This window comes from Lithobates pipiens, unplaced genomic scaffold, assembly GCF_037356315.1.
Source record: "Lithobates pipiens isolate NorthernLeopardFrog02 unplaced genomic scaffold, aLitPip1_a1.2 Scaffold_8, whole genome shotgun sequence".
Lineage (NCBI taxonomy): Eukaryota > Metazoa > Chordata > Amphibia > Anura > Ranidae > Lithobates > Lithobates pipiens.
Window position 1 is genome coordinate 611,300,780 of NW_027507903.1, and position 23,870 is coordinate 611,324,649.

General features: G+C 43.2%; 1 protein-coding gene across 1 annotated transcript in view; it reads left to right on the top strand.

Moving 5' to 3' along the window:
- LOC143961373 (uncharacterized) overlaps window positions 1-23,870 on the top strand; it is a 321,284-nt gene that overhangs the window by 274,442 nt on the left and 22,972 nt on the right. Inside the window, exon 3 of the mRNA XM_077470638.1 lies at window positions 2,807-2,890. Within this exon, the coding sequence (XP_077326764.1) occupies window positions 2,807-2,890 (84 nt within the window). The remainder of the gene's footprint in view (window positions 1-2,806; window positions 2,891-23,870) is intronic.

Genomic DNA, 23,870 nt, shown 5'->3' on the forward strand with positions numbered 1-23,870 from the left:
GCATTTCTATTCGTCGGGAGCGATCGCGAGGGGGTGGCCATGAATGAATGGCTGCCCCCTCATCCCGGATCGCTCCCGAACGAATGCTGACCACCGCAGGCACCGGGGGGGGGGGCGATCGGGCCCCCCACCCGCGGGAAGGCAGGGACTTATATATACGCCCTTATGCCTGCCCGTGCCATTCTGCCGACGTATATCGTCGTGCGGCGGTCGGCAAGTGGTTAAAGAGGAAGTTCAGCCAAAAAAAAAAAAAAAGTACTAATACTGTAGCTGCTGACTTTTAATATTAGGGCACTTATCTGTCCAGGGAGCCCGTGATGTCGGCACCCCCATCTGATCTTCGGATTAACTCCCGGGTGCTGCCACTGCCATTTCTGGTAAGGGAGCCAGGCAGTAAAGCTTTTCGGCTTCACTGCTGGCTCCTTACTGTGCATGCGCGAAGCGTGCTGCACTTTCCAATTGGTCTGGCGTCGGGGGAAGGAGGAGGGGTACCACAGCCCATCTTCCGGAAGTGGGGTAGAGGACCTGTCATGAACAGGTCCCCCCCTCCCCCCTGAAAGGTGCCAAATTTGACACTGAAGGGGTGAGGAAGCATATAAGCATATTCCGCTTTAAGCAGCCCTCCCAGCAAAGAGCTCACCCACAAGAAAGTAAACCCCAGCAGAAATAACTTAACAAATATTCCTTCCTGGAAGAAAGTGCCCCCTCAGCAAAGAGCACCTCAACAAGAAAACAACCCCCAGCAGAAATCTCTCCAGCAAAGAGCACCCCCCAAACACGAAAATACCGACAGCAATGAGCTCCTCCCCACAAAACCCTCCCACAGCAGAAAAGAGCTCCCCCAACAAGACCCCCCTAAAGAAGCATCCTCCTCAGAAACAGAGTTCCTCCCCACATCAGAAATCCCCTCCAACTAAAAGCTTTTCCCAACAAGACCCCCCACACTAGAAATGAAGTCTAGAAAAGCATCTCCTCAAACCAGTTTCCCTAACCCCCAACAGTATCAGCCCCCCAACAAGGATCTTCTCCCCACCAGATCCCACTATAGCAAAAACAGCCCCCCCCCAGCAAGAATCTCCTGCACACCACATCCCCCACAGCAGAAAACACTGCTCCCCCAGCAATAACTTCCTCTCAACAAGCCCCCCATACACACACAGCAGAATCAGCCTCTGTAGCGAAAATCTCGTCCTCATCAAATTCACTACAGCAGAATCCCACCCCCACCCCCAGCAAAAATTGCTTCTCCACCAAGTTTCTTTTCCCCCTAAAGCAGAATTATCTGACAGACCTCAGATAAAGTGAGGCAGGTAGCTGAGGATGTTCTTCTCCTCGATTGTTTCACATGACATGTCAGAGTTGAAGATGAGCCTCCTTGGGCTCCAGATGGTATCTGAGGTCTGTCCTGTGAGCTGCAGAGAACGAGGAAAGTAAAACGGCATTGCAGCATCAGACACCAGGGTACCCCGAGAGCCTGTGATGATTAATTCTTATTAGATATAGTGAATATTCCTGCGCTACCTAACCTGAGATCAAAACAAGGTCCTTAGTTGCAGCAAACACCGGATTGGTTAAACGTAAGCCAACAATAAAATACTATAAAATCATTAAGTGGTGGTGCGCTCTAAGCCCCTGTACACACGGTCGGACATTCTGCCAACCAAATCCGTCGGATTTTGTCTGTCGGATCTTGTCCGAAACTGTTGCATACACACGGTCAGACTAAGTTGTCGAAAAATCCGATCATTCTGAACGTGATGACGTAATTTCGTTACGATGGGACTACGTTCAGGCTAGTAGCCAATAGCTTTGGTGTAGGAATTTGATCTGAGCGTGCGTGGCACTTTGTCCGATCAAAATTCTCTACACATGATCAGAGTATGTCCGATCGAACCAGTTGGTCGGAAAATATTTCCAACAAGTTGGAAAATTGGGTCCAACGGATATTCCAATGGAATCAGTCCGATGCATACCACACACAGTCGGATTATCCGACAACACGGTCCGATAGGTCAGATTCCGACGGATTCTCTGACCGTATGTACAAGGGCTAAGGGATGCTCAAATGAGTATATACGTGCTACGTGGCTTCTATAAGGTGCAAAATATTCAGATTCATTTGGAGGTCCACTATCTATTAATATTTTGAACCTTATAGTAGCCACGTAGTGCGTATATACTCATTTGATTAACACTTAGCGAGCAACACCACTTATTGATTTTATAGGATCAATTTTTATTAACAAAGTTTAATGTACATAGTGTGAAGGAGCCCTTATTTGTGACAAAAAAAAAGAAATAAAGAGGTTTAAATTGACAGGTCAACTTTTACGAGTGTATTTTCTCAAAAGAGATGAGCAATGACATCTCCATTTTTTTTTTTTTTAGTACAAGTTACTTTTAAAGAGAATGTTAAGCCTCTCACATCCTGTCTCCAGAAGAACACGTATTTGTATTTTTCTACCATACACTGCGATTAATTTGGGTTACTGGGTAAATAATTCAGGTTTATTATTTGCAATCAGCTAGTAGAGCTCTCGAGGCTTCTGACTCTGTTATCTTCAGTTATTTACTTCTATGTTGTAAAGAGAGGGGAATTTGATCCGTATTCTTATTCTTCAGTCTACTTATAATACCCAATCCCAAATGAGTCAGCGGAGGGACTACTTCACCGTCTCCAAGGCTACAGTATATATATAAACCGAAAAAGGTTATTAGTTAATATACCACCATATCACCATAAGAAACAAGTATGCCTTTTCTGTTAAATATATCTAATTTTATTTATTCTTTCATTTTCTTACAGCGATTCTTGATTGGACTCTTGCTGGAGTAGTCTTGCTCGTTTTGATTATTTTGTGTGTCGTATTGATTGTCCTGAAGAAGAGAGGTGAGCAGACTGGGAGGTTAAAACATGTAAATAAATGTAAATAAATGGTTAAAAGTGATTAAAATAAATTAATAAATCATATATATATATATATATATATATATATATATATATATAATTTGAGTTTAGGTTTTTCATCTGAAGAATATTGGTAATGCTACATCATACAATGACAACTGTGCTCTTTTAGCCTTGTGGGAACCGTTTGGGGAAGGCCCTTCTCTGTTCTACCATGACTTTGCCCCTGTGTACAAAGCCAGCTCCATAAAGATGTCAGGGGTTATTTACTAAAGGCAAATCCACTTTACACTACAAGTGCACTACAGTACAAGTGCACTTGGAAGTTCAGTCGCTGTAGATCTAAGGGAGACATGCAAGGAAAATTAAAAACAGCATTTTTAGCTTGAACATGATTGGATGATAGAATTAGCAGAGCTTCCCCTCATTTCAGATCTACCCCTCAGATCTACACTGACTGCACTTCCAAGTGCACTTTTAAATGTAGTGCAAATCTGCATGTTGCATGTTACACCCGTATACAATGTTTAACATGTTTTAGTTTCCTCCTCCCCTTCTCTCCACCCCACCCGCACAGCCTCATCATTAATTCCTAGGAATCTGTGAATGTATAAACTACAAGTTCAATCCACCACTGCAGCCGGCACACTGATCAGCACACCTGTAGTTCATTCACACTGCCTACAGCTCTGCAATGACAGCCGTACAGAGGTACGGGCAGCACAACTGTAGGCAATGTCTGCAGGAGCCTGACACTTCACCCAAACTCTGCTCATTGCTGGCGCAATACTTTGCAGTCTCCAGTTCTAAAAAAGTGAGCACTTAACCCATGCAGTATAGGGGACCCTACTGCAGGGATGTATTTTTTTATGAACAAGAATGTCACAGAAGGCACTTGGGTCAGGCAGGCACATAAATGGGTGGTTTTATGTACATATATGTGATTGTTTGTGTATACTATCTCTATTTATACACACACATATACGCATGTGTGTTTGAGTTTCGGGGTGCACACCCTAATGCAATAGGCTGTGCACACCTATGCCCCATAGTATGATGAGTTTGGTGCGAAGGACCCGAGTGGCCTGTATAGTGACCTGTCCATGGATGTGAGGAAGAAGAGCAATTCCCAAACACACCCCTTTCTACTTCTCACTTGCAGAAAGCATCCACATAAAAAGTAAAGTGAGCCTCAAACACAACCATAATCTACTAACCTCTGTAATTGTATTTCACATACTTGTGCTCTTTCTGTAGAAAAAAGGTTTAGGGATTGATCTTCTTTAATGCAACTTAAATACAATTCCTGATTTAATTGCAAATATCAGCAGAAGCTTCAGTTACAAATATTGCCTAAAACTCCCTAGAAAGTCTCCCTGTCAGTGCCTCCACTCTGTTTGGCCTTGTGTAATGCAAGTAGGACCCCCAATTGAGATAAATTTGTCCCCAGGTGTAGTACTCATATTTGTTTTTGCTCAATAATGGCAGTCCAAGGTTCTTTAACGTTATTTTAAAGATGTATTCTAAATAGAATGGGGCAGGGATAGCTGGAATACCCAAGGACAGGACGTGCAATTACCAGTCCCTCTACATGGAGAGCAAAGATCCACCGCTCCAGGTCATTCCACCGGTAGACTACCAACTCTCCAGGCAGGTATAGAGTTGCATGGAGCTCACACTTCACCTCCCCAGAGATGGTATCTATTACCAGATGGGTTCCTGTTTTTTTTCTGAACAAAGTCATAACTGTAGCCATCAACCAGTGGAGATTTTGGTGTTTCTCCATTGTCCCAAACAATATATTCTTATAGCAGTAGAAACAGCATGGGTGAGGTCCATCTTAAATAGTAGGTAACATGTGGTACACCCAAGGATCAAGGACCTCAGGCCTGGGAAGAGCCAAGTGCCTCCAACCCAGAAGGATGCCTAGGAGATTTGCTGAAGCTAGGCCCAACCCACTAACAACAAGCCTATCAGTGGTTGCCTATTCAACAAAAAAAAGGCTAATCATGATATATCCCTGGGACGGTACTCTGGATCTTTCAACAGTCTGGCAGATGACACATCACAGGAAGCCACTAAGCACACCCTACTGGTGAAATCAGTGTACTCCATGTACACCATGTGCAGTGACCTGCATTTATTGATCACGGTAAGTCAAACAAATATCAGGCACTACACCTGCCTATATGTTGCATTTAAATGCTATTAAAAAGGGTCAAAATACTACCGGTAATAGCTATTTTTCATTTTTATGTCTTAAATTCCACGTGAATTGCATTAAAAGGAAGAAAGGTAGCATTTTAACATAATTTTCATCTACACAACATTGTGGTGTGACGAGGCACATAGAAAACCATATGCAGGGACATACACCGATCTGGTGTGGAAAAATGCAGGTCACTACACATGGTGTGAACAAACCTTTAGGGAACACATCCCTACACTAGCTATCTACCTAGAATGACTGTCTTGCAAGATGATTTTGCCACAAATGATTTAACCTTCCACAGTCCAAATACTGTTATTTATTGGAGTTTTCTCCCTTTGAAGTATTCCTGGACTTTGAATGCCTTTTTAGCCTTTTGTTAATCCCCTTGAACTTTTTAGCTATATACTTTAAATGTAAAGCCTTCATTGCTTCCTGGCATAGAATATATTGTTGGCTCTCTTTTCTGTAAGCTTTAGTAAAACTAAAATAAATACAATTGTAGTATTTGCTTTTAATAGTAGAAATTTCCACCTACCGCCAGGTTTCTTGTCTGGGTAATTCCCTCCATCACTCATGGTACATGCATTCCATCTCACCATAAATGCCCATGCTATCATTCATATTTAGTGTGCTGTCGTCCTCCAATGATCTGCTGATTTCATACTTGGATACATGGCCAACTGGTGACCCATCCCAAACATGTCCACAGCTGAGTTTGGGTTCTGACCTGAATTTAAAGAAGAATTGTGAATGGACAGTTCCTGATGTCATCACCCCCATAGACCAGCTCTGGACATACGGCAGGAACAGTCCACTGCTGGACATGGAGTCCACTGCTGGCTGCATTCCCAAGGATCGAAGGATTGGGTAAGTATAGTCTTTGGGTGCGCCCCTAGACAAAACAAGCTGTTAACCCATGCATTGCAGCACAGCCCCACTGTATGGGACAAAAACATATTCATGGAGTTCTGCTTCATGAAACACTTCTCTGAAGAAATAATTAAATGTATACTGTTTTAAAAAAGACCACAAAGCCTAAAAATTAAAAAAGGCTTCCATCTGATTGTAGCATCGGCTCCTGACGAGCGCGGGCTATATGTTTTTGAAAACTAATATTCCTAAAGCCACAGTTGGGTTTTAGGGCTAATTTTGCCAAATTATGGTTTCAGTACCAGTCTAGCTAGATTGCACTGTGTTCTCCTTGGCTGCAAGTGTCACTGTCGCCGCCAGCAAGTGGTAGAACGCAGTCTGGTCAGGTGTATTGAGTGCCATCCTTGTCTCTGAACCAGCCCAGTGGGAGTGTTGTCCTGCTGTGCATTCTGGGAGGTGGTATTTGACCACTTAAGGACCGCCGCATGTAATTCTACATCGGCAGAATGGCATGTACGGGCACAAGCACGTACCCATACGTGCTTGCCTTCCAGCGGTTGGGGGGTCCGATCAGACCCACTTCCGCTGGCTCGGCCGTCCGTTTCGCTTCAGGAGCGATCCGGGATGAGGGGATGGCCGTTGGTTTCTGGCCATCCCCTCTCGATCGCTCCTGGCGAATGAGAAGCTTCCCCCACCTGTGTAGTGTAAACACAGGCAGGAGGAAGTGATGTCACTCTCCTCGGGGCGGTCTTTTTGACCGGACTGCGAGGAGAGGACATAGTAAGTGCACCAATCACTACACTGACACGTAGGTACACATAGTGTCACTGGTGCTGCTAGGTAGCTAGTTATTTTTTAGGTTCACCGCCAGGTTTTTATAGCGTTAGGTACCCCCATATACTACCTAATAAAGATTTTAACCCCCTGATTGCTGCTAGAGTTAACCCTTTCACCAGAGATCACCGTAAAAGTGTCACTGGTGACGCTGGTTAGCCAGTTAGTTATTTAGGTTCCCCGTCAGGTTTTTATATAGCGTCAGGGACCCCCATATACTACCTAATAAAGGTTTTAACCCCCTGATTGCCCCTAGTTAACCCTTTCACCAGTGATCATCGTATAAGTGTTACGGGTGACTCTGGTTAGTTAGTTTGCTTTTTATAGCATCAGGGCACCCACCATTTATTACCCAATAAAGGTTTAGCCCCCTGATCACCCTGCAGGTGATATCAATTAGGTTTTAGGGTCAGATAGGGTCTGCGTCGCCCCAGGCAGCGCTAGGTTAGTGCCAGTACGGCTAACACCCACGTACAAAGCATACACCTCCCGTAGTGGTATAGTATCTGAACAGATCAATATCTGATCTGATCAGATCTATACTAGCGTCCCCAGCAGTTTAGGGTTCCAAAAAAACGCATTGTTACTGGGATCAGCCCAGATACCTGCTAGCACCTGCATTTTGCCCCTCCGCCCAGCCCACCCAAGTGCAGTATCGATCAATCACTGTCACTTACAAAACACTAAACACATAACTGCAGTGATCGCAGAGTCAGGCCTGATCCCTGCGATCGCTAACAGTTTTTTTTGGTAGCGTTTTATATTTAAATCTTGAAGGCGGTGCTTGGTTTTCGGGGTCCCGTATGCGGCTAGGCTCCCAAAAAGTCCCCCACATGTGGTATTCCCGTACTCAGGAGAAGCAGCAGAATTAATTTTGGGGTGTAATTTCACATATGCCCATAGCATGTGTGAGCAATATATCATCTAGTGACAACTTTGTGCAAAAAAAATTAAGTTTGTAATATTCCCGCAACTTGTGGCAAAATATAAAATATTCCATGGGCTCACCATGCCTCTCAGTAAATAGCTTGGGGTGTCTACTTTCCAAAATGGGGTCATTTGGTGGGGGGGGGGTTGTGCTATTTTGGCATTTTATGGCCTTTGAAACTGTGATAGGTAGTGAGAAGTGAAATCAAAAATTTGCACCCTTAGAAATCCTGAAGGCAGTGATTGGTTTTCGGGGTGCCGTACGCGGCTCTGGCTCACAAAAAATGTCCAAATATGTGGTATCCCCGTACTCAGGAGAAGCAGCAGAATATATTTTGGGGTGCAATTCCACATATAACTATGGCATGTGTGGGCAATATATCATTCAGTGACAACTTTTTGTAAACTTTTTTTTTTTTTTTGTGTCATTATTCAATCACTTGGGACAAAAAAAAAAAAATATTCAATGGGCTCAACATGCCCCTCAGCAATTTGCTTGGAGTGTCTACTTTCCAAAATGGGTGTCATTTGGGGGGGGGGGGGGTTTGTACTGCCCTGCCATTTTAGCACCTCAAGAAATGAGATAGGCAGTCATAAATTAAAAGCTGTGTAGATTCCAGAAAATGTACTCTAGTTTGTAGACGCTATAACTTTTGCGTAAACCAATAAATATACGCTTATTGACATTTTTTTTTACTAAAGACATGCGGCTGAATACATTTTGGCCTAAATGTATGACTAAAATTTAGTTTATTCAATTTTTCTTATAACAAAAAGTAGAAAATATCTTTTTTTTTTTCAAAATTTTCAGTCTTTTTCCTTTTATATCGTAAAAAATAAAAATCGCAGAGGCAATCAAATACCTTCAAAAGAAAGCTCTATTTGTGGGAAGAAAAGGACTCAAATTTCATTTGGTACAACATTGCATGACCACGCAATTACCAGTTAAAGCAGTGCAGTGCGAAATTGTAAAAAGACCTCTGGTCCTTAGGCTGACAATTGGTCCGGGGCTTAAGTGGTTAAGGTACTGCGATCACGTGCTTCTGGGTTCTGGTCCAGAAGACATTTTCTGTCTGTTCGGTCCTTATCCTCCTGACCAGCCCCCATGGCCCTCCTGGCATGGGGTGTGGATCTATGCAATTCCAAGCCTCGGGCTGGATAGCCCGAGGCGAATCAACTGCAGGGACAGGCATGAATGGATATGAGGCCATAATGATTCAAAGGTGGTCCGGTGCCGTCTCATCTAGGGAGAGACTCAGCAACTGGAGAAGCATCCAGGGGAGGACACTTCGGGAGAAGGCCATGCGTAAGGCTGGTTTCTCAGAAGGAGCCTGGAGGCTCAGTTTAAGGACACTTTGTATATCTATATTCATACAGTATCACCAGACTGGCTGAGAGATACTGGTACCGTATCATAGTTCTCTAAATTTATCTACGTCCCTCAGTTACATCCAAGTCTGTGGCAGAGACTTTTGCTTTTCAAGTTTTCTACATCCAAGTCTGTGGCAGAGACTTTGCTTTACTTGACACCCTGCCGGCTGCTAGGCCTAGTGAGAGGAGGTCTATCCGGAGGTTGTGAGAATCCAGCTGTGAAATGTTTATTTTGCAGTTCCAAAAGTACCTGAACTTCCTTTCTAATTCTCTACCTTTTATTAAGAAACTGTGTTATCTTCTAAAATAAATAACCCAAAAGAGGATCCAGTGTCAGTTTCTGCATTTCTTTGGGCCATCTACCACGGGAACCCCTAGATGGAGACGAGGTCAAGAAGGTAACGGTAAGCCCAACAAAACCAGCAGCTCCTTTGGGGGTCAGTGCTACATGTGGGGGCTCGTAGTCCAGGGTTTAACGTTACCCCTCGCAAAGAAAGAGAGTTGTACACCACGTGACATTTACACGGTAGATGGTTATAATTTTTGGACTGCGCCATTTCTGCAAAGAGTGATTGACATCCACTGTTGGCATGAAAACTGTGGGCGGAGTTGGAAAAAGCCCACGAGTTGCGTGACCAGAGGAACCAGTGGGAGGAGTCTTGCCTGTTTATTTTCCCTGCACGAGGCACCGCGTGAGTGTGTCGTAGAAGGGAGAGGAAGTAGGTTGTGCTTTGCTGTGGAAGAGAAAAAAAAGTGAAAATGTTCAGAGTACCAGGAACATCGTCCATCTTGGGATCCAGGATGCCTTCGGTGGGAAATCCCACAAGTGTGAGACTGCCTGGGACTGTGCTGATGGATACGGGAATTCACCTGTTACCGCAGGGACGTTTTGTCTTGTATACATCAGGAGACGTTGAGGCCCTTGGGATGCTCTGCAGAAAGTGTGAGGGACTAGTCGCAAGTCCCCGGCCGCTTGTTCGTTGCCACCGGTCTGGAGAATACCTTTTCAAGGTGGAACAACCCATCGTGCCACCTAGGGCCTACCGCATGTATTGGGCCACGGGCGTTGCCACTGAGGAGTCTATTGTCTACGCTCTTGTGGTGAGGCCTAGCTCTATGTTGTCTGCTGCTGACAGCGTCCTGGAGGGAGATGCTGTTACTGCAGTTACCGGAGGAACTACTCCGGATGTCATGGACACCACTTTGTCCACTGTCACCACCACTACCGGGCCTGCTCAGAAGAGAGTGGGCTATGTCAAGCCCTCCTGCGGCCGCAATAGAGGTCCATCTTAAAGCTTATCCGAACTGGATCGGAGGAAGGAGATCGTTCTGGAGAAGTCAGGCACACTGGTGAGAAATCTGGGGCAATTGTGTTGAGCGGGACTGTGAACAATTATCTGCCAGCAGAGGAGTTGGGGGATTCGGAATTAGATTCTCTCTCTGATGTAGGGGACGATGATCTTTTCGAGACTTTGTTCCAGGAGATGTTGTGGGCAAATGCGGATGATGTGGCTGCAACTTGCAGTGTCTCTGGCTGGCTGGCCCTTAACCACTTCCTACCCGGCCAATGCACATATACGGCCGGGTGGGAGCCGTCTACTCCTGATAGGACGTTCAGGAACGTCCATCAGGAGGAGCGGGATCGCGCGCGCGCGTGCCCGCGCAGCGGCGCGATCCCGATGCGCCTGTGTCACCGGGACACGGCGCATCTCAGATCGGTAGGAGGGCTCTGTGATTGGCCCTCCTGATCACATGACGGCCGTGTCCAATCACGGCCGTCATGTGATGTAAACAAACAGCCGGTTGCTAGGCAATCGGCTCCTCCTCTCCTCACACAGAAGTCATCGCTGAGGAGAGGAGAGCAGATTGCTGCAGCCGGCTGATGATCAGTGAGTATGAGCTGTTTTTTACAGCTTTTTACTCACTGATCTTCAGTCTAGTGTAAACACACATCACACCACACAGTGTAAACACAGTCCCACATATGTCCCCATAACACACATGTCCCCAAAACATACATGTCCCCAAAAAATAAAAACACATGTCCCTAATAATAAAAACATGTCCCCCACATATGTCCCACTAAAATCACTTGTCCCAATGATTATGTGCACACATATGTACGTGATCACCTGCACACATATGTACATGATCATTTGCGTACATATGTCCGTGATCACACAAACCAATTATTATACACTTAACGGAATTTTTTTTACCAAAAACATGTAGCAGAATACATTTTGGCTTAAATTTATGACAAAATTTGATTTTATTGGATTTCTTTTAAAATAGAAAAAAGAAAATATTGTTTTTTTTCCAAATTTCCGAATTTTTCCAAAAAATAAAAACCGTAGAGGTGATCAAATACCACCAAAATAAATCTCTATTTGTGCGAACAAAATGATAAAAATTTCATTTGGGTACAGTGTAGCATGACCGCGCAATTGTCACTGAAAGTGCGAGAGCGATGAAAGCTGAAAATTGGGCTGGGAAGGAAGGGGGCGAAAGTGCCCTGTATTGTAGTGGTTAATTCGGGGAGTGCATCACCTCGGGCGGGAACCCCTACTACCATAGGTTTAACTTTACCAAAGCCTCTCAATTTTCCCGAACCAAAGAAAACATCTTTTGCATTGGTGCACAAATCTCCAAATTCCTGCGTGCCTCCCGGGATGGAAGTGCCCGAGCTCTGCCCAGGCTCGCACGATCCCAGCGACTACTGAATAAACAGGTGGCAACAGAATATGGACTGGAATTTCCTTATGTTCCTAAGGAGATTATGAGGGAAATTGAGGAGAATTGAGAGGACTGGTACACAAGCGATGTATGGGACTACTATATTCAAACGGTATCGCCGGACCGGCTGAGAGATACTGGTACCGTATCTTAGTTCTATAAATTTATCTATCACCCTCAGTTACATCCAAGTCTGTGGCAGAGATTTTTGCTTTTCAAGTGTTCTACATCCAAGTCTGTGGCAGAGACTTTTGCTTTTCAAGTGTTCTACATCCAAGTCTGTGGCAGAGACTTTTGCTTTTCAAGTGTTCTACATTCAATTCTGTGGCAGAGACTTTTGCTTTTCAAGTGTTCTACATCCAAGTCTGTGGCAGAGACTTTGCTTTACTTAACACCCTGCTTGCTGAAACGTTTATTCCCTAGATTTTGCAGTTCCAAAAGTACCGGAACTTCCTTTCTAACTCTACCTTTTATTAAGAAACTGTGTTATCTTCTAAAATAAATAACCCAAAAGAGGATCCAGTGACAGTTTTAACCAAAAAGCTTTAAAAAATTATTGTACTGTAATTGTAAATCTCAATCCCTTAAATGTGATCCAGATGGTTTGAGTATATATATATTATATACAGTTGTGTGCATAAGTTTACATACCCTGGCAGAATTGATGATTTCTTGGCCATTTTTCAGAGAATATGAATGATAACACGAAAACTTGTCTTTCACTCATGTTAGTCTCACTTATATTAGTGTTTGACTGAAGCCATTTATTATCAATCAACTGTGTTTACTCTTTTTAAATCATAATGACAACATAAACTACCCAAATGACCCTGATCGATAGTTTACATACGCCAGTTCTTAATACTGTGTTTTGCCCCCCTTTAACATCAGTGACAGCTTGAAGTCTTTTGTGGTATTTGTGGATGAGGCTCTTTATCTTCTCAGATGGTAAAGCTGCCCATTCCTTATGGCAAAAAGCCTCCAGTTCCTGTAAATTGTTGGGATGTCTTGCATGAACTGCACGTTTGAGATCTCCCCAGAGTGGATCAATGATATTGAGGTCAGGAGACTGAGATGGCCACTCCAGAACCTTCACTCTATTGTAGCCAATGACAGGTCACCTTGGCCTTGTGTTTTGGGTCATTGTCATGTTGGAATGTCCAAGTACATCCCATGCGCAGCTTGCTGGCTGATGAATGCAAATGTTCCTCCAATATATTTTGATAATATACTGCATTCATCTTGCCAACAATTTTGACCAAATGTCCTGTGCCTTTGTAGCTCGCACATCCCCAAAACATCAGTGATTCACCTCTGTGTTTCATAGTAGTAATGGTGGACCTTTCATCATAGGCCTTGTTGACTCCTCTCCAAATGTAGCGTTTATGGTTGTGGCAAAAAAGCAAAATTTTGGTCTCATCACTCCAAAAGACTTTGTGCCAGAAGGTTTGAGGCTTGTCTCTGTGCTGTTTGGCATATTGTAAGTGGGATACGTTGTGGCATTTTTGTAGTAATGGCTTTCTTCTGGCGACTCGACCATGCGGCCCATCTTTCTTCAAGTGCCTCCTTATTTTGCATCTTGAAACAGCCACACAATGTGTTTTCAGAGCTCTGTATTTCACCTGAAGTTATTTGTGGGGTTTTCTTTGCATCCCGAAATTTTTTACTGGAACTTGTGGCTGAAATTTTAGTTTGTCTATATGACCGTGGTTTGGTTTCAACAGGACCTCTCATTTCCCACTTCTTGATTAGAGTTTGAACACTGATGATTGGTATTCTCAATTCCTTGGATATCTTTTATATCCCATTCCTATTTTATTCAGTTCACCTTTTCCTGTAGATTCTTTGACAATTCTTTTGATTTCCCCATGACTCAGAATCCAGAAACGTCAGCGCAGCATTGGATGAAAGAGGCAAGGGAGTCTGTCAGGAGTCCAGAAACTCATTGACCTATTATACACACACACTAATTAGAAGCAAACATATCACAGGTGATGATGGTTACCTTTTAAAGGGGAGGGCCACCCTAAAAAAAAGATACTTAATATTTTTTTTTAAATTAAATAAAAAACATTTGAATTTTTTTTTCTTTACCTTGTCAGAAATCCCTGTTTCTAGGCAGTCTTCCTAATCTGCCTTCTTCCTGCTCCTCGTCTTCTCTCCTCGGCGTGTTGTCTTCTGACAACACGCGACCCGTGCATGCGCAGTAGGAAATGGGCAGTGAAGCCGCAAGGCTCCACTGCCTGTTTCCCTTAGTGAGGATGGCAGCGCTGGGACCCGAGAGCCGAGGGACATGTCGGCCTTGGCGGCCGACATCGTGGGCACCCTGTAAAGGTAAGTCGTCTTCTTAAAAGTCAGCAGCTACTTTTTTTTAGCTGCTGACTTTAAAAAAAAAAAAAATTTCACCGCTTCAATAGCCATTCAAACCCCTTTGTGTCAACTTGTGTGTATAATATAGGCCAAAATCACCAGGGTATGTAAACTTTTGATCAGGGTCATTTGGGTAGTTTCTGTTGTCATTATGATTTAAAAAGAGTAAACACAGTTGATTGATAATAAATGGCTTCAGCCAAACACTAACCATGAGTGAAAGAAACGTTTTTGTGTTATCATTCATATTGTCTGAAAAATGGCCAAGAAATCATAAATTCTTCCAGGGTATGTGAACTTATGAGCACAACTGTATATATAAACTTCACAAGTGTGGTAAACAGCACATAGTCAATGGTAATTTTGTGAGTTTATCCCTTACAAAATACTTGTGTGGCAATTCTATCTTTTACTTTTTGTGTTGTTTCACCCACGTATGAATAGCCACATGGACATTTTATAACAAATATCACATTAGAAGACTGGCATGCATGATGTCCTTTTCTTTCAATTTCATTGCCTCTATGTGGAAGTGTCAAAAAACTTTCCCTTTATCATCAAATTACATTGTATACAACTTAAGCATGGATAAGATCCACGGTTTTGAGGTCCCAAAAAGGTAAAATTTTGAGTTTTTTGTTGAGATTGGTCAGATCTGACCAATCTGTTGTGTATGGTTCTGCCTTTCCGATACGATGAAAATGGAGGAAAATTAAATTCAGGGATTTGTGGAAAATTTTCTTTTAATATATACCTGTTTTTTACTAATTTTATGTATTCGAAATGAATGTGGATGGAATTGGGGCACAGATGGTAATCTTTTAATCATGCTAGTAGTTCTCTTTTGATTGGCCATATTTCCAACCCCTCTGAGGAAGTTTATTTTCCATTTCATCTAAACGTTTGTCTAGGTCTTCACTATTAGTAACGATTATATTTACCCTAATTAGCTGTCTCTTGGGAGTTGATTTGAATACCCCAGGTGGGTGGAAACTATTGAAATGCAAGAGTTGATTACGATTGGTCGATTTTGTGTATAATTCACAACTAAGGCTCCCATTTACCATACTAATACGTGTATCTAAGAAGGGTATTTTTTCTTGACTATAAGTCATATTATAGTGAGAAAGTCAACCAGCGCTAAAAAAACTAAAACAGTGAAAGAAAATATATATATAAAGGAAAAAATGCAGCTAGAATACTGTAGGTCAAATTACCAAATCCCACATTTCAAAATATAAATATCTCAGTACAGCGCAAAAACATAAAACTCTTTACAGTGAAATACTAAATGCATAAATAAAAGTCCATATAGTGAATGATACAATATACAGTGATCAAGAAAGATCAAAAAGAGTCCACTTGTGTAGTGTGTCTTTAACCACTTGCCGACCGCCGCACGCCGATGTACGTCGGCAGAATGGCACGGGCAGGCATAAGCACATACATGTACGTCCTTTGCCTCCCGCGGGTCGGGGGCCCGATCGGGCCCCCGCCCGGTGCCTGCGGCGGTCGGTTTTCGTTCGGGAGCGATCCCGGACGAGGGGACGGCCATTCATTCATGGCCACCCCCTCGCGATCGCTCCCGACGAATGGAAATCCCCGGTGACATCACTTCCTCTCCTGTAATGTAAACACAGGAGAGGAAGTGATGTATTCTCTCCTCCGTGTCGGTATTTTTCGTTCCGACACGGAGGAGAGCGGATCAGTGAGTTGCACCAACACATCCCACACACAGTAGAACATGCCAGGCACACTCACACCCCCCCTTTACCCCCCGATCACCCCCCCAATTACCCCTGCCCCCCAGTCACAGTGACACCAATGTCATTTTTTTTTTTTTTTTTGCATTGGTGTCATTTGTGACTGTAATAACTGTTAGGGCAGTTAGGGTTAGCCCCCTTTAGTTCTAATGTACCCCCCTAACCCCCCCAATAAAGGTTTAACCCCGTGATCACCCCCCGTCGCCAGTGTCACTAAGGCTGGGTTCACATTGCAGCGGTTTATGAGAACGAATGTGATTCGCACCGCACTGCAGTGCAAATCACATCCGATCTCTGTGCGATTCGAGTTCAGCCATTCGCCGCACCCGCCGCACCCGCCACACCCGCCGCACCCGCCGCAAATTCGCACGGGACCCTTTTTTTGGCCCGCAGCAGAATCGGATCGCATGGGTGTTCACACCATGCGATCCGAGTTTGCAGATCGCACTGCGATATGCGAACTGATCTGGGGGTGTCAGTAACATTTCACTGACACTCCCAGCAGTTCGCATAGGGCAGTGTGAACTGCCGCCGGGAGGCATGCGATGCGGGAACCCGCCGCGGATTCGCGGCGTTTCCGCATCGCTCCAGTGTGAACCCAGCCTAATAAGCGATCATTTTTCTGATCGCCGTATTAGTGTCACAGGTGACGCTAGTTAGGCAGGTAGGTATTTAGGTTCGCCGCAGCTTTTTATAGCGCTAGGGACCCCCATATACTACCGCATAAAGCCCCCTGATTGCCCCCTAGTTAACCCTTTCACCAGTGATCACCATATAACTGTTACAGGTGACGCTGGTTGGTTAGTTATTTTTTTATAGTTTCAGGGCACCCGCCATTTATTACCTAATAAAGGTTTAACCCCCTGATCACCCGGCAGGTGTCATTTGTGACTAATAACTGTTAGGGCAGTTAGGGTTAGCCCCCTTTAGTTCTAAGGTACCCCCCTAACCCCCCCAATAAAGGTTTAACCCCGTGATCACCCCCCGTCGCCAGTGTCACTAAGGCTGGGTTCACATTGCAGCGGTTTATGAGAACGGATGTGATTCGCACCGCACTGCAGTGCAAATCACATCCGATCTCTGTGCGATTCGAGTTCAGCTATACAGATAGTATGGCTGAATTCGTGTCGCACCCGCCGCACCCGCCGCAAACTCGCACGGGACCCTTTTTTTGGTCCGCAGCAGAATCGGATCGCATGGGTGTTCACACCATGCGATCCAAGTTTGCAGATCGCACTGCGATATGCGAACTGATCTGGGGGTGTCATTAACATTTCACTGACACTCCCAGCAGTTCGCATAGGGCAGTGTGAACTGCCGCCGGGAGGCATGCGATGCGGGAACCCGCCGCGCATTCGTGGCGTTCCCGCATCGCTCCAGTGTGAACCCAGCCTAATAAGCGATCGTTTTTCTGATCGCTGTATTAGTGTCACAGGTGACGCTAGTTAGGCAGGTAGGCATTTAGGTTCGCCGCAGCTTTTTATAGCGCCAGGGACCCCCATATACTACCGCATAAAGCCCCCTGATTGCCCCCTAGTTAACCCTTTCACCAGTGATCACCATATAACTGTTACAGGTGACGCTGGTTGGTTAGTTATTTTTTTATAGTTTCAGGGCACCCGCCATTTATTACCTAGTCTCACTAGTGTACCCCTAAATTTAGGGGTGTCTACTTTCTAAAATGGGGTCATTTGGGGGGGGGGGGGGTTTGTGCCATCTTGGCATTTTATGGCCTTCAAAACTGTAACGCCCTTAGAAAGCCTGAAGGCGGTGCTTGGTTTTTGGGGCCCCGTACGCGGCTAGGCTCCCAAAAAGTCCCACATATGTGGTATCCCCGTACTCAGGAGAAGCAGCAGAATTTATTTTGGGGTGTCATTTCACATATGCCCATGGCATGCGTGAGCAATATATCATTTAGTGACAACTTTGTGAAAAAAAAAAAAAGTTTGTAATTTTCCCGCAACTTGTGGCAAAATATAAAATATTCCATGGACTCAACATGCCTCTCAGCAAATAGCTTGGGGTGTCTACTTTCTAAAATGGGGTCATTTGTGGGGGTTTTGTGCCATCTTGGCATTTTATGGCCTTCAAAACTGTAATAGGTAGTGAGAAGTGAACTCAAAAAATTACGCCCTTAGAAAGCCTGAAGGCGGTGCTTGGTTTTCGGGGCCCCGTACGCGGCTAGGCTCCCAAAAAGTCCCACATATGTGGTATCCCCGTACTCAGGAGAAGCAGCAGAATTTATTTTGGGGTGTCATTTCACATATGCCCATGGCATGCATGAGCAATATATCATTTAGTGACAACTTTGTGAAAAAAAAAAAAAAAAAAAAAAAGTTTGTAATTTTCCCGCAACTTGTGGCAAAATATAAAATATTCCATGGACTCAACATGCCTCTCAGCAAATAGCTTGGGGTGTCTACTTTCTAAAATGGGGTCATTTGTGGGGGTTTTGTGCCATCTTGGCATTTTATGGCCTTCAAAACTGTAATAGGTAGTGAGGCGTGAAATCAAAAATTTACGCCCTTAGAAAGCCTGAAGGCGGTGCTTGGTTTTCGGGGCCCTGTACGCGGCTAGGCTCCCAAAAAGTCCCACATATGTGGTATCCCCGTACTCAGGAGAAGCAGCAGAATTTATTTTGGGGTGTCATTTCACATACGCCCATAGCATGTGTGAGCAATATATCATTTAGTGACAACTTTGTGTAAAAAAAAAAAAAAAATTTTTTTTTTGTCATTATTCAATCGCTTGAGGCAAAAAAATAAAATATTCAATGGGCTCAACATGCCTCTTATCAATTTCCTTAGGGGGTCTACTTTCCAAAATGGGGTCATTTGGGGGGGTTTTGTACTGCCCTGTCATTTTAGCACCTCAAGAAATGAGATAGGCAGTCGTAAACTAAAAGCTGCGTAAATTCCAGAAAACGTACCTTAGTTTGTAGATGTGACAACTTTTGCGCAAACCAATAAATATACAATTATTGACTTTTTTTTTACCAAAGACATGTGGCTGAATACATTTTGGCCTAAATGTATGACTAAAATTGAGTTTATTGGATTTTTCTAATAACAAAAAGTAGAAAATATCATTTTTTTTCAAAATTTGCGGTCTTTTTACGTTTATATCGCAAAAAATAAAAATCGCAGAGGCAATCAAATACCATCAAAAGAAAGCTCTATTTGTGGGAAGAAAAGGACGCAAATTTTGTTTGGGTACAACATTGCATGACCGCGCAATTACCAGTTAAAGCAGCGCAGTGCCAAAGTGTAAAAAGACCTCTGGTCATTTACCAGCAAAATGGTCCGGTCTGAAAGTGGTTAATCAATATATCCAGTGACGATGTGATCCCTTCACCAATGAACTAGTTGGACTCTCACCTCATCGAATGGACCCCTGATAAATCAGATAGGTCAAACACACATGTTCCCATCAAGGGTGAAGTATAAGGCTACAGCAAACCAAACGGAAGCATTTCCAGATAGAATCTCCTCAATGTCATCAGGTCAGGATAATGTCATATATGAAAAAGAACAAGCAAATCTAGTGCTCTCCGTTTGGTAACAATTTATTAAAACAGATAAATAAAAACAAATTTCCACTCACATTTCTAAGCACTGATCTCCAGTGCTGAGTGCAAAGCAGGAAATAACATGCATGGATCAGTGTGTCAGCTGGCGGATGACGTCACGACGCGAGTCACGTGGTCCGTACTCGTTGCATCCCAGGGAAAGGGCGGGACTTCATCAGCGGTGACGGAATGACGTCGGACGGCCGCTTTATACTAACACACTAAATTTGAACCAATAAACAGCGGAGTTATGCGCAAGGCAAGTGCCGCTACTAGCGTGACACCGGAACATACATCTGTAATCGTTCCATACACAGAGGGAAAGGAGAGGGCATATAGAAAACTTTATGAGCACCAAAACGATATTTAAAACAAAATTAAAATCAAAATCAGAGAGAGGCGTACGTCAAGTCCGCTAATTAGGCAACAAAATATCACCCACTAATAGTTCTCGCATAAAACATGCAGAGAAACGAACGAGACGTTGCCCAAAACGGACAGTACGAAGCCTTAAACGAATCTCCCGGTAGGTCGCATGACCAATGATAAGAACTAACGAATATACCCGCAGATGCCGCTGACGTCATCAGAAAGCTACACTGATCCATACATGAAGAATAAACAAACAAACATACCTATAATTAAACACATACCATACAGGTAAAAAAGAAATCAAAAAATATGTACAAAAAATAGATATAAAAATAAAATTAAATTAAAAATAAAAATAAAAAATAAAAATATCACAATGAATATGAAAAGAATCAGATACTATAGAATAAAACACTTATCTGTCCGAAATGAAACAATTTAAATCAAATTCCACATTTAAACCTCCCGGGGCAAGAACCCGTGTTTCATGTATCCAATAGGATTCACGTTTACTTAATTGGCGTATGAAGTTACCTCCACGCCAATGTTTGGTGACCTTCTCAATCCCCCAAAAGCTCAAACTCCTGGGATTCTGGGAATGCACCAATTTAAAATGGCGAGACACATTATGAGTCTTCAAGCCCTTTTTAATATTATTTACGTGTTCACCCAACCTCACATGTAGAGGTCTGGAGGTTCTACCGATATATTGGAGACCACATCCACATTGTAACATATATACCACCCCTATGGTGGAACAAGTGATGAGTTTATCGATCTTGTATTCCTTATTATTACTAGTGGCTATGAAGGATTTTCTCCTTTTCATATTGCATCTAGAGTGCCTACATGCCGTACATCTACCACACGCATAAAAGCCGGATAGAAAAGAGAAAAGCCTGCTTTCAGTTTGTACAGGGGGATCAATAACACTCGGTGCTATTTGGTCACGCAATGATGGAGCCTTTTTATATATGAAAGAAGGCCGTGCGGGTAACAATGGGCCCAACACTCGGTCTTGTTTCAGTATAAACCAGTTTTTGGCCACAACTTTTTCAAATTTTTTATACTGTACGTTATAATCAAGGACCATTCGGAAATTAACCCCTTCCACACCTGATTCTTTTGCCTTATCTTTAATCAGAAGGGACCTATCCATCTGCTGAACCCTAGATATTTCATGTTCAAGAGCAGATGGATCATAACCCTTTTCCCGAAACCTAGAGGACAATGTGTGGGCTTGATCCACAAAGTCATCCATGTAGGAACAATTCCGCCTTAGTCTAACGTACTGTCCCCTGGGGATATTGCATAACCAAGACTTATGGTGGCAACTCCCCAGGGGAATGTACGAATTCCGGTCAGTTGGCTTAAAGTGGTTTTTTAATACTAGCCCATCATTTGCTTTGGTGATCTCTAGGTCAAGAAACACCAACCGTTCTTGGCTGATATTCCACGATAACTGGATGTTTTTGTCGTTAACATTCATAGTGCTGACAAATTCATCCAATCCTCGCCGATCACCATCCCATACTAAAATGAGATCATCAATGAATCTATTGTAGCAGATTAATTCCTTGGGGCGATTCCGAAAAACAACTTCCTCCTCCCAGTGGGCCATAAATAAATTGGCCACACTGGGAGCAAACTTGGCCCCCATGGCAACCCCCCTTACTTGCAAATAAAACTGATGATTAAACCAAAAATAATTCCTAGATAAACAAAAATTCAAGCATTTGAGAATATATTTTTTATGACACTCCGATAAATCGGAGTAAGTGGACATGGCCCACTGAACTGAAGCTCGCGCATCACTGTGTCCTATAATAGTGTACAGTGAGCCGACATCGGCTGTCACAAGAAAACAGGAGGCCGTAATATCCAATGACTCAAGAATTTGAATAATGTGTTTAGTGTCTTTAAGGAATGCTTTGGTTTTAAATACCAGGGGTTGTAAAAAAGTGTCAATGTACTGACCCACTCTAGAGGAGATAGAGTCAATACCGTTAACAATAGGCCTGCCAGGCGGATTAACACAATCCTTATGGATTTTTGGCAGGCTGTATATAATAGGGGTACGGCAAAATAATGGGTCAAGATAAGATCCCTCTTTTTTATTGAGAATGTTTTTATGTTTCCCTTCTTCTATTAGCCAATGTAATTCATCCTTATACTGTAACATAGGATCTTTGTTCAAAATATGATATGTGTCAGTGTCACTGACAAGTTTATTCATTTCGGACATATAATTAGTTCTATTTAAAATCACCAGTCCCCCTCCTTTATCCGCGGGGCGTATGACTATGTCATCCCTGCTCCTAAGGGAATCAATTCCCAATTTAATAAACTGGGGGTCCTTTACTTTGCGTACTTTAAGATTGTCTAGATCATTTATAACAACATTCTTAAAAACCTCCAAAAACTTGTTATCGGTGTTTAAGGGGTTAAACGTGGATTTATTACGGAGATTTGAGTGATGATCTTCAAATATTTTCACCTGTCTAACAGGGTTGGATAGAAAATATTTTTTCATGTTCAAATTCCTAACAAACTTTTGGATGTTAACATATGTATGGAATTTACTAAAATTCCTAACCGGAGCGAATTTTAGACCCCTATCTAGAACTTTTAACTCATTATCGCTTAATGGACATCCACTTAAGTTGTATATGCCTGCCCCTATTGGGGTTTTTGTTTTTTGAATTCTCCTGCCCCCTCTCCTTCCTCTCTCTCTTTTCTTTTTCGGACCTGATTGCCCGACTGGGGGGTTCCGTGCGGTTGCTGTCTCCACCACTCCTGATGGATAGGTGGAGGTGCAAATGGTGGATGGATGGGCTGGTGAATAGGGGGCTGCACATAAGGGCCCCTTCCGGGTCCACTCTGTGCACCTAAAAAATCCCCTCCCTCACTGGCTCCTCCATATTGTAATGGTGCATACCTATTAGACACAGGTAGAGTGTATCCCGGTTGACCACCATACGGAACCCTCTGATGGGACCCATAATCGGACTGATACCCACCCTGTCTACTAGGGGAATGGTAACCATAATAGTACTGAGACTCATTTACAGGGCCTGCCCTGGAGTCAGAATTCCTGTCACGGTTACCATTACCTCTACCTCTTTTCTTTCCGTAATTATTACGGGGTCCCCTATTATATGTACCTCCCCTCGGTGCACTACTCCTAGTGTTACAGGGATCTGGCACCAGATTTTCCGGAATAAAGGTGCCTACAGAACCAAGTGGCGGTATAGGGGCCATAGCATCAACCTCAATAGGAGTATCATGGTGGATATCTCCCTCGGTTTGATTCATTTTTTGCCATTTAAAGACATTACCCCCATTGAAATCATCTGAATCTCTTATGAACTTTTTCTTTTTCTTATTTTGGACCTCAAAGTCCCACTTTGCCATCTTGTCCTTTAGTTCAACAGAGAGTCTAATGAAATCAGGAGTGTCTTTAAATGATTCAATGGAATGTTTAATCTCATTGATCTGACTATCTAGAATGGTCATTTTTCTTTGTTTACGTTTCAACAAAAATTCCATTAATTCTAGACCTTTATTAAGAAAAAAGTTTTCCCATTCCAACATGGAATCCCTATCCAGGAGTCCATCGTTAGGAGGAACGTCCCATCTTAAACGACGTGGTATTAATCTAGCCGAAATATATTGCTGGAAAGAAACAATATCCCACCAAGCTTTAACCTTTTTCTCAAAAACATGACCAAGCTTTCTAAAGGCCAAAACCACATCCGGGGTTTGTTCAGAAATAGGGGTACGTGAAAAAATATCACTTAATTTAACCTCTCTATTTTCCAAATATTGAAACACATCCATATTAGCTGCTGAAATTGTAGTAAATTGGTTCAGAAAAATATAGTGAGAAAGTCAACCAGCGCTAAAAAAACTAAAACAGTGAAAGAAAATATATATATA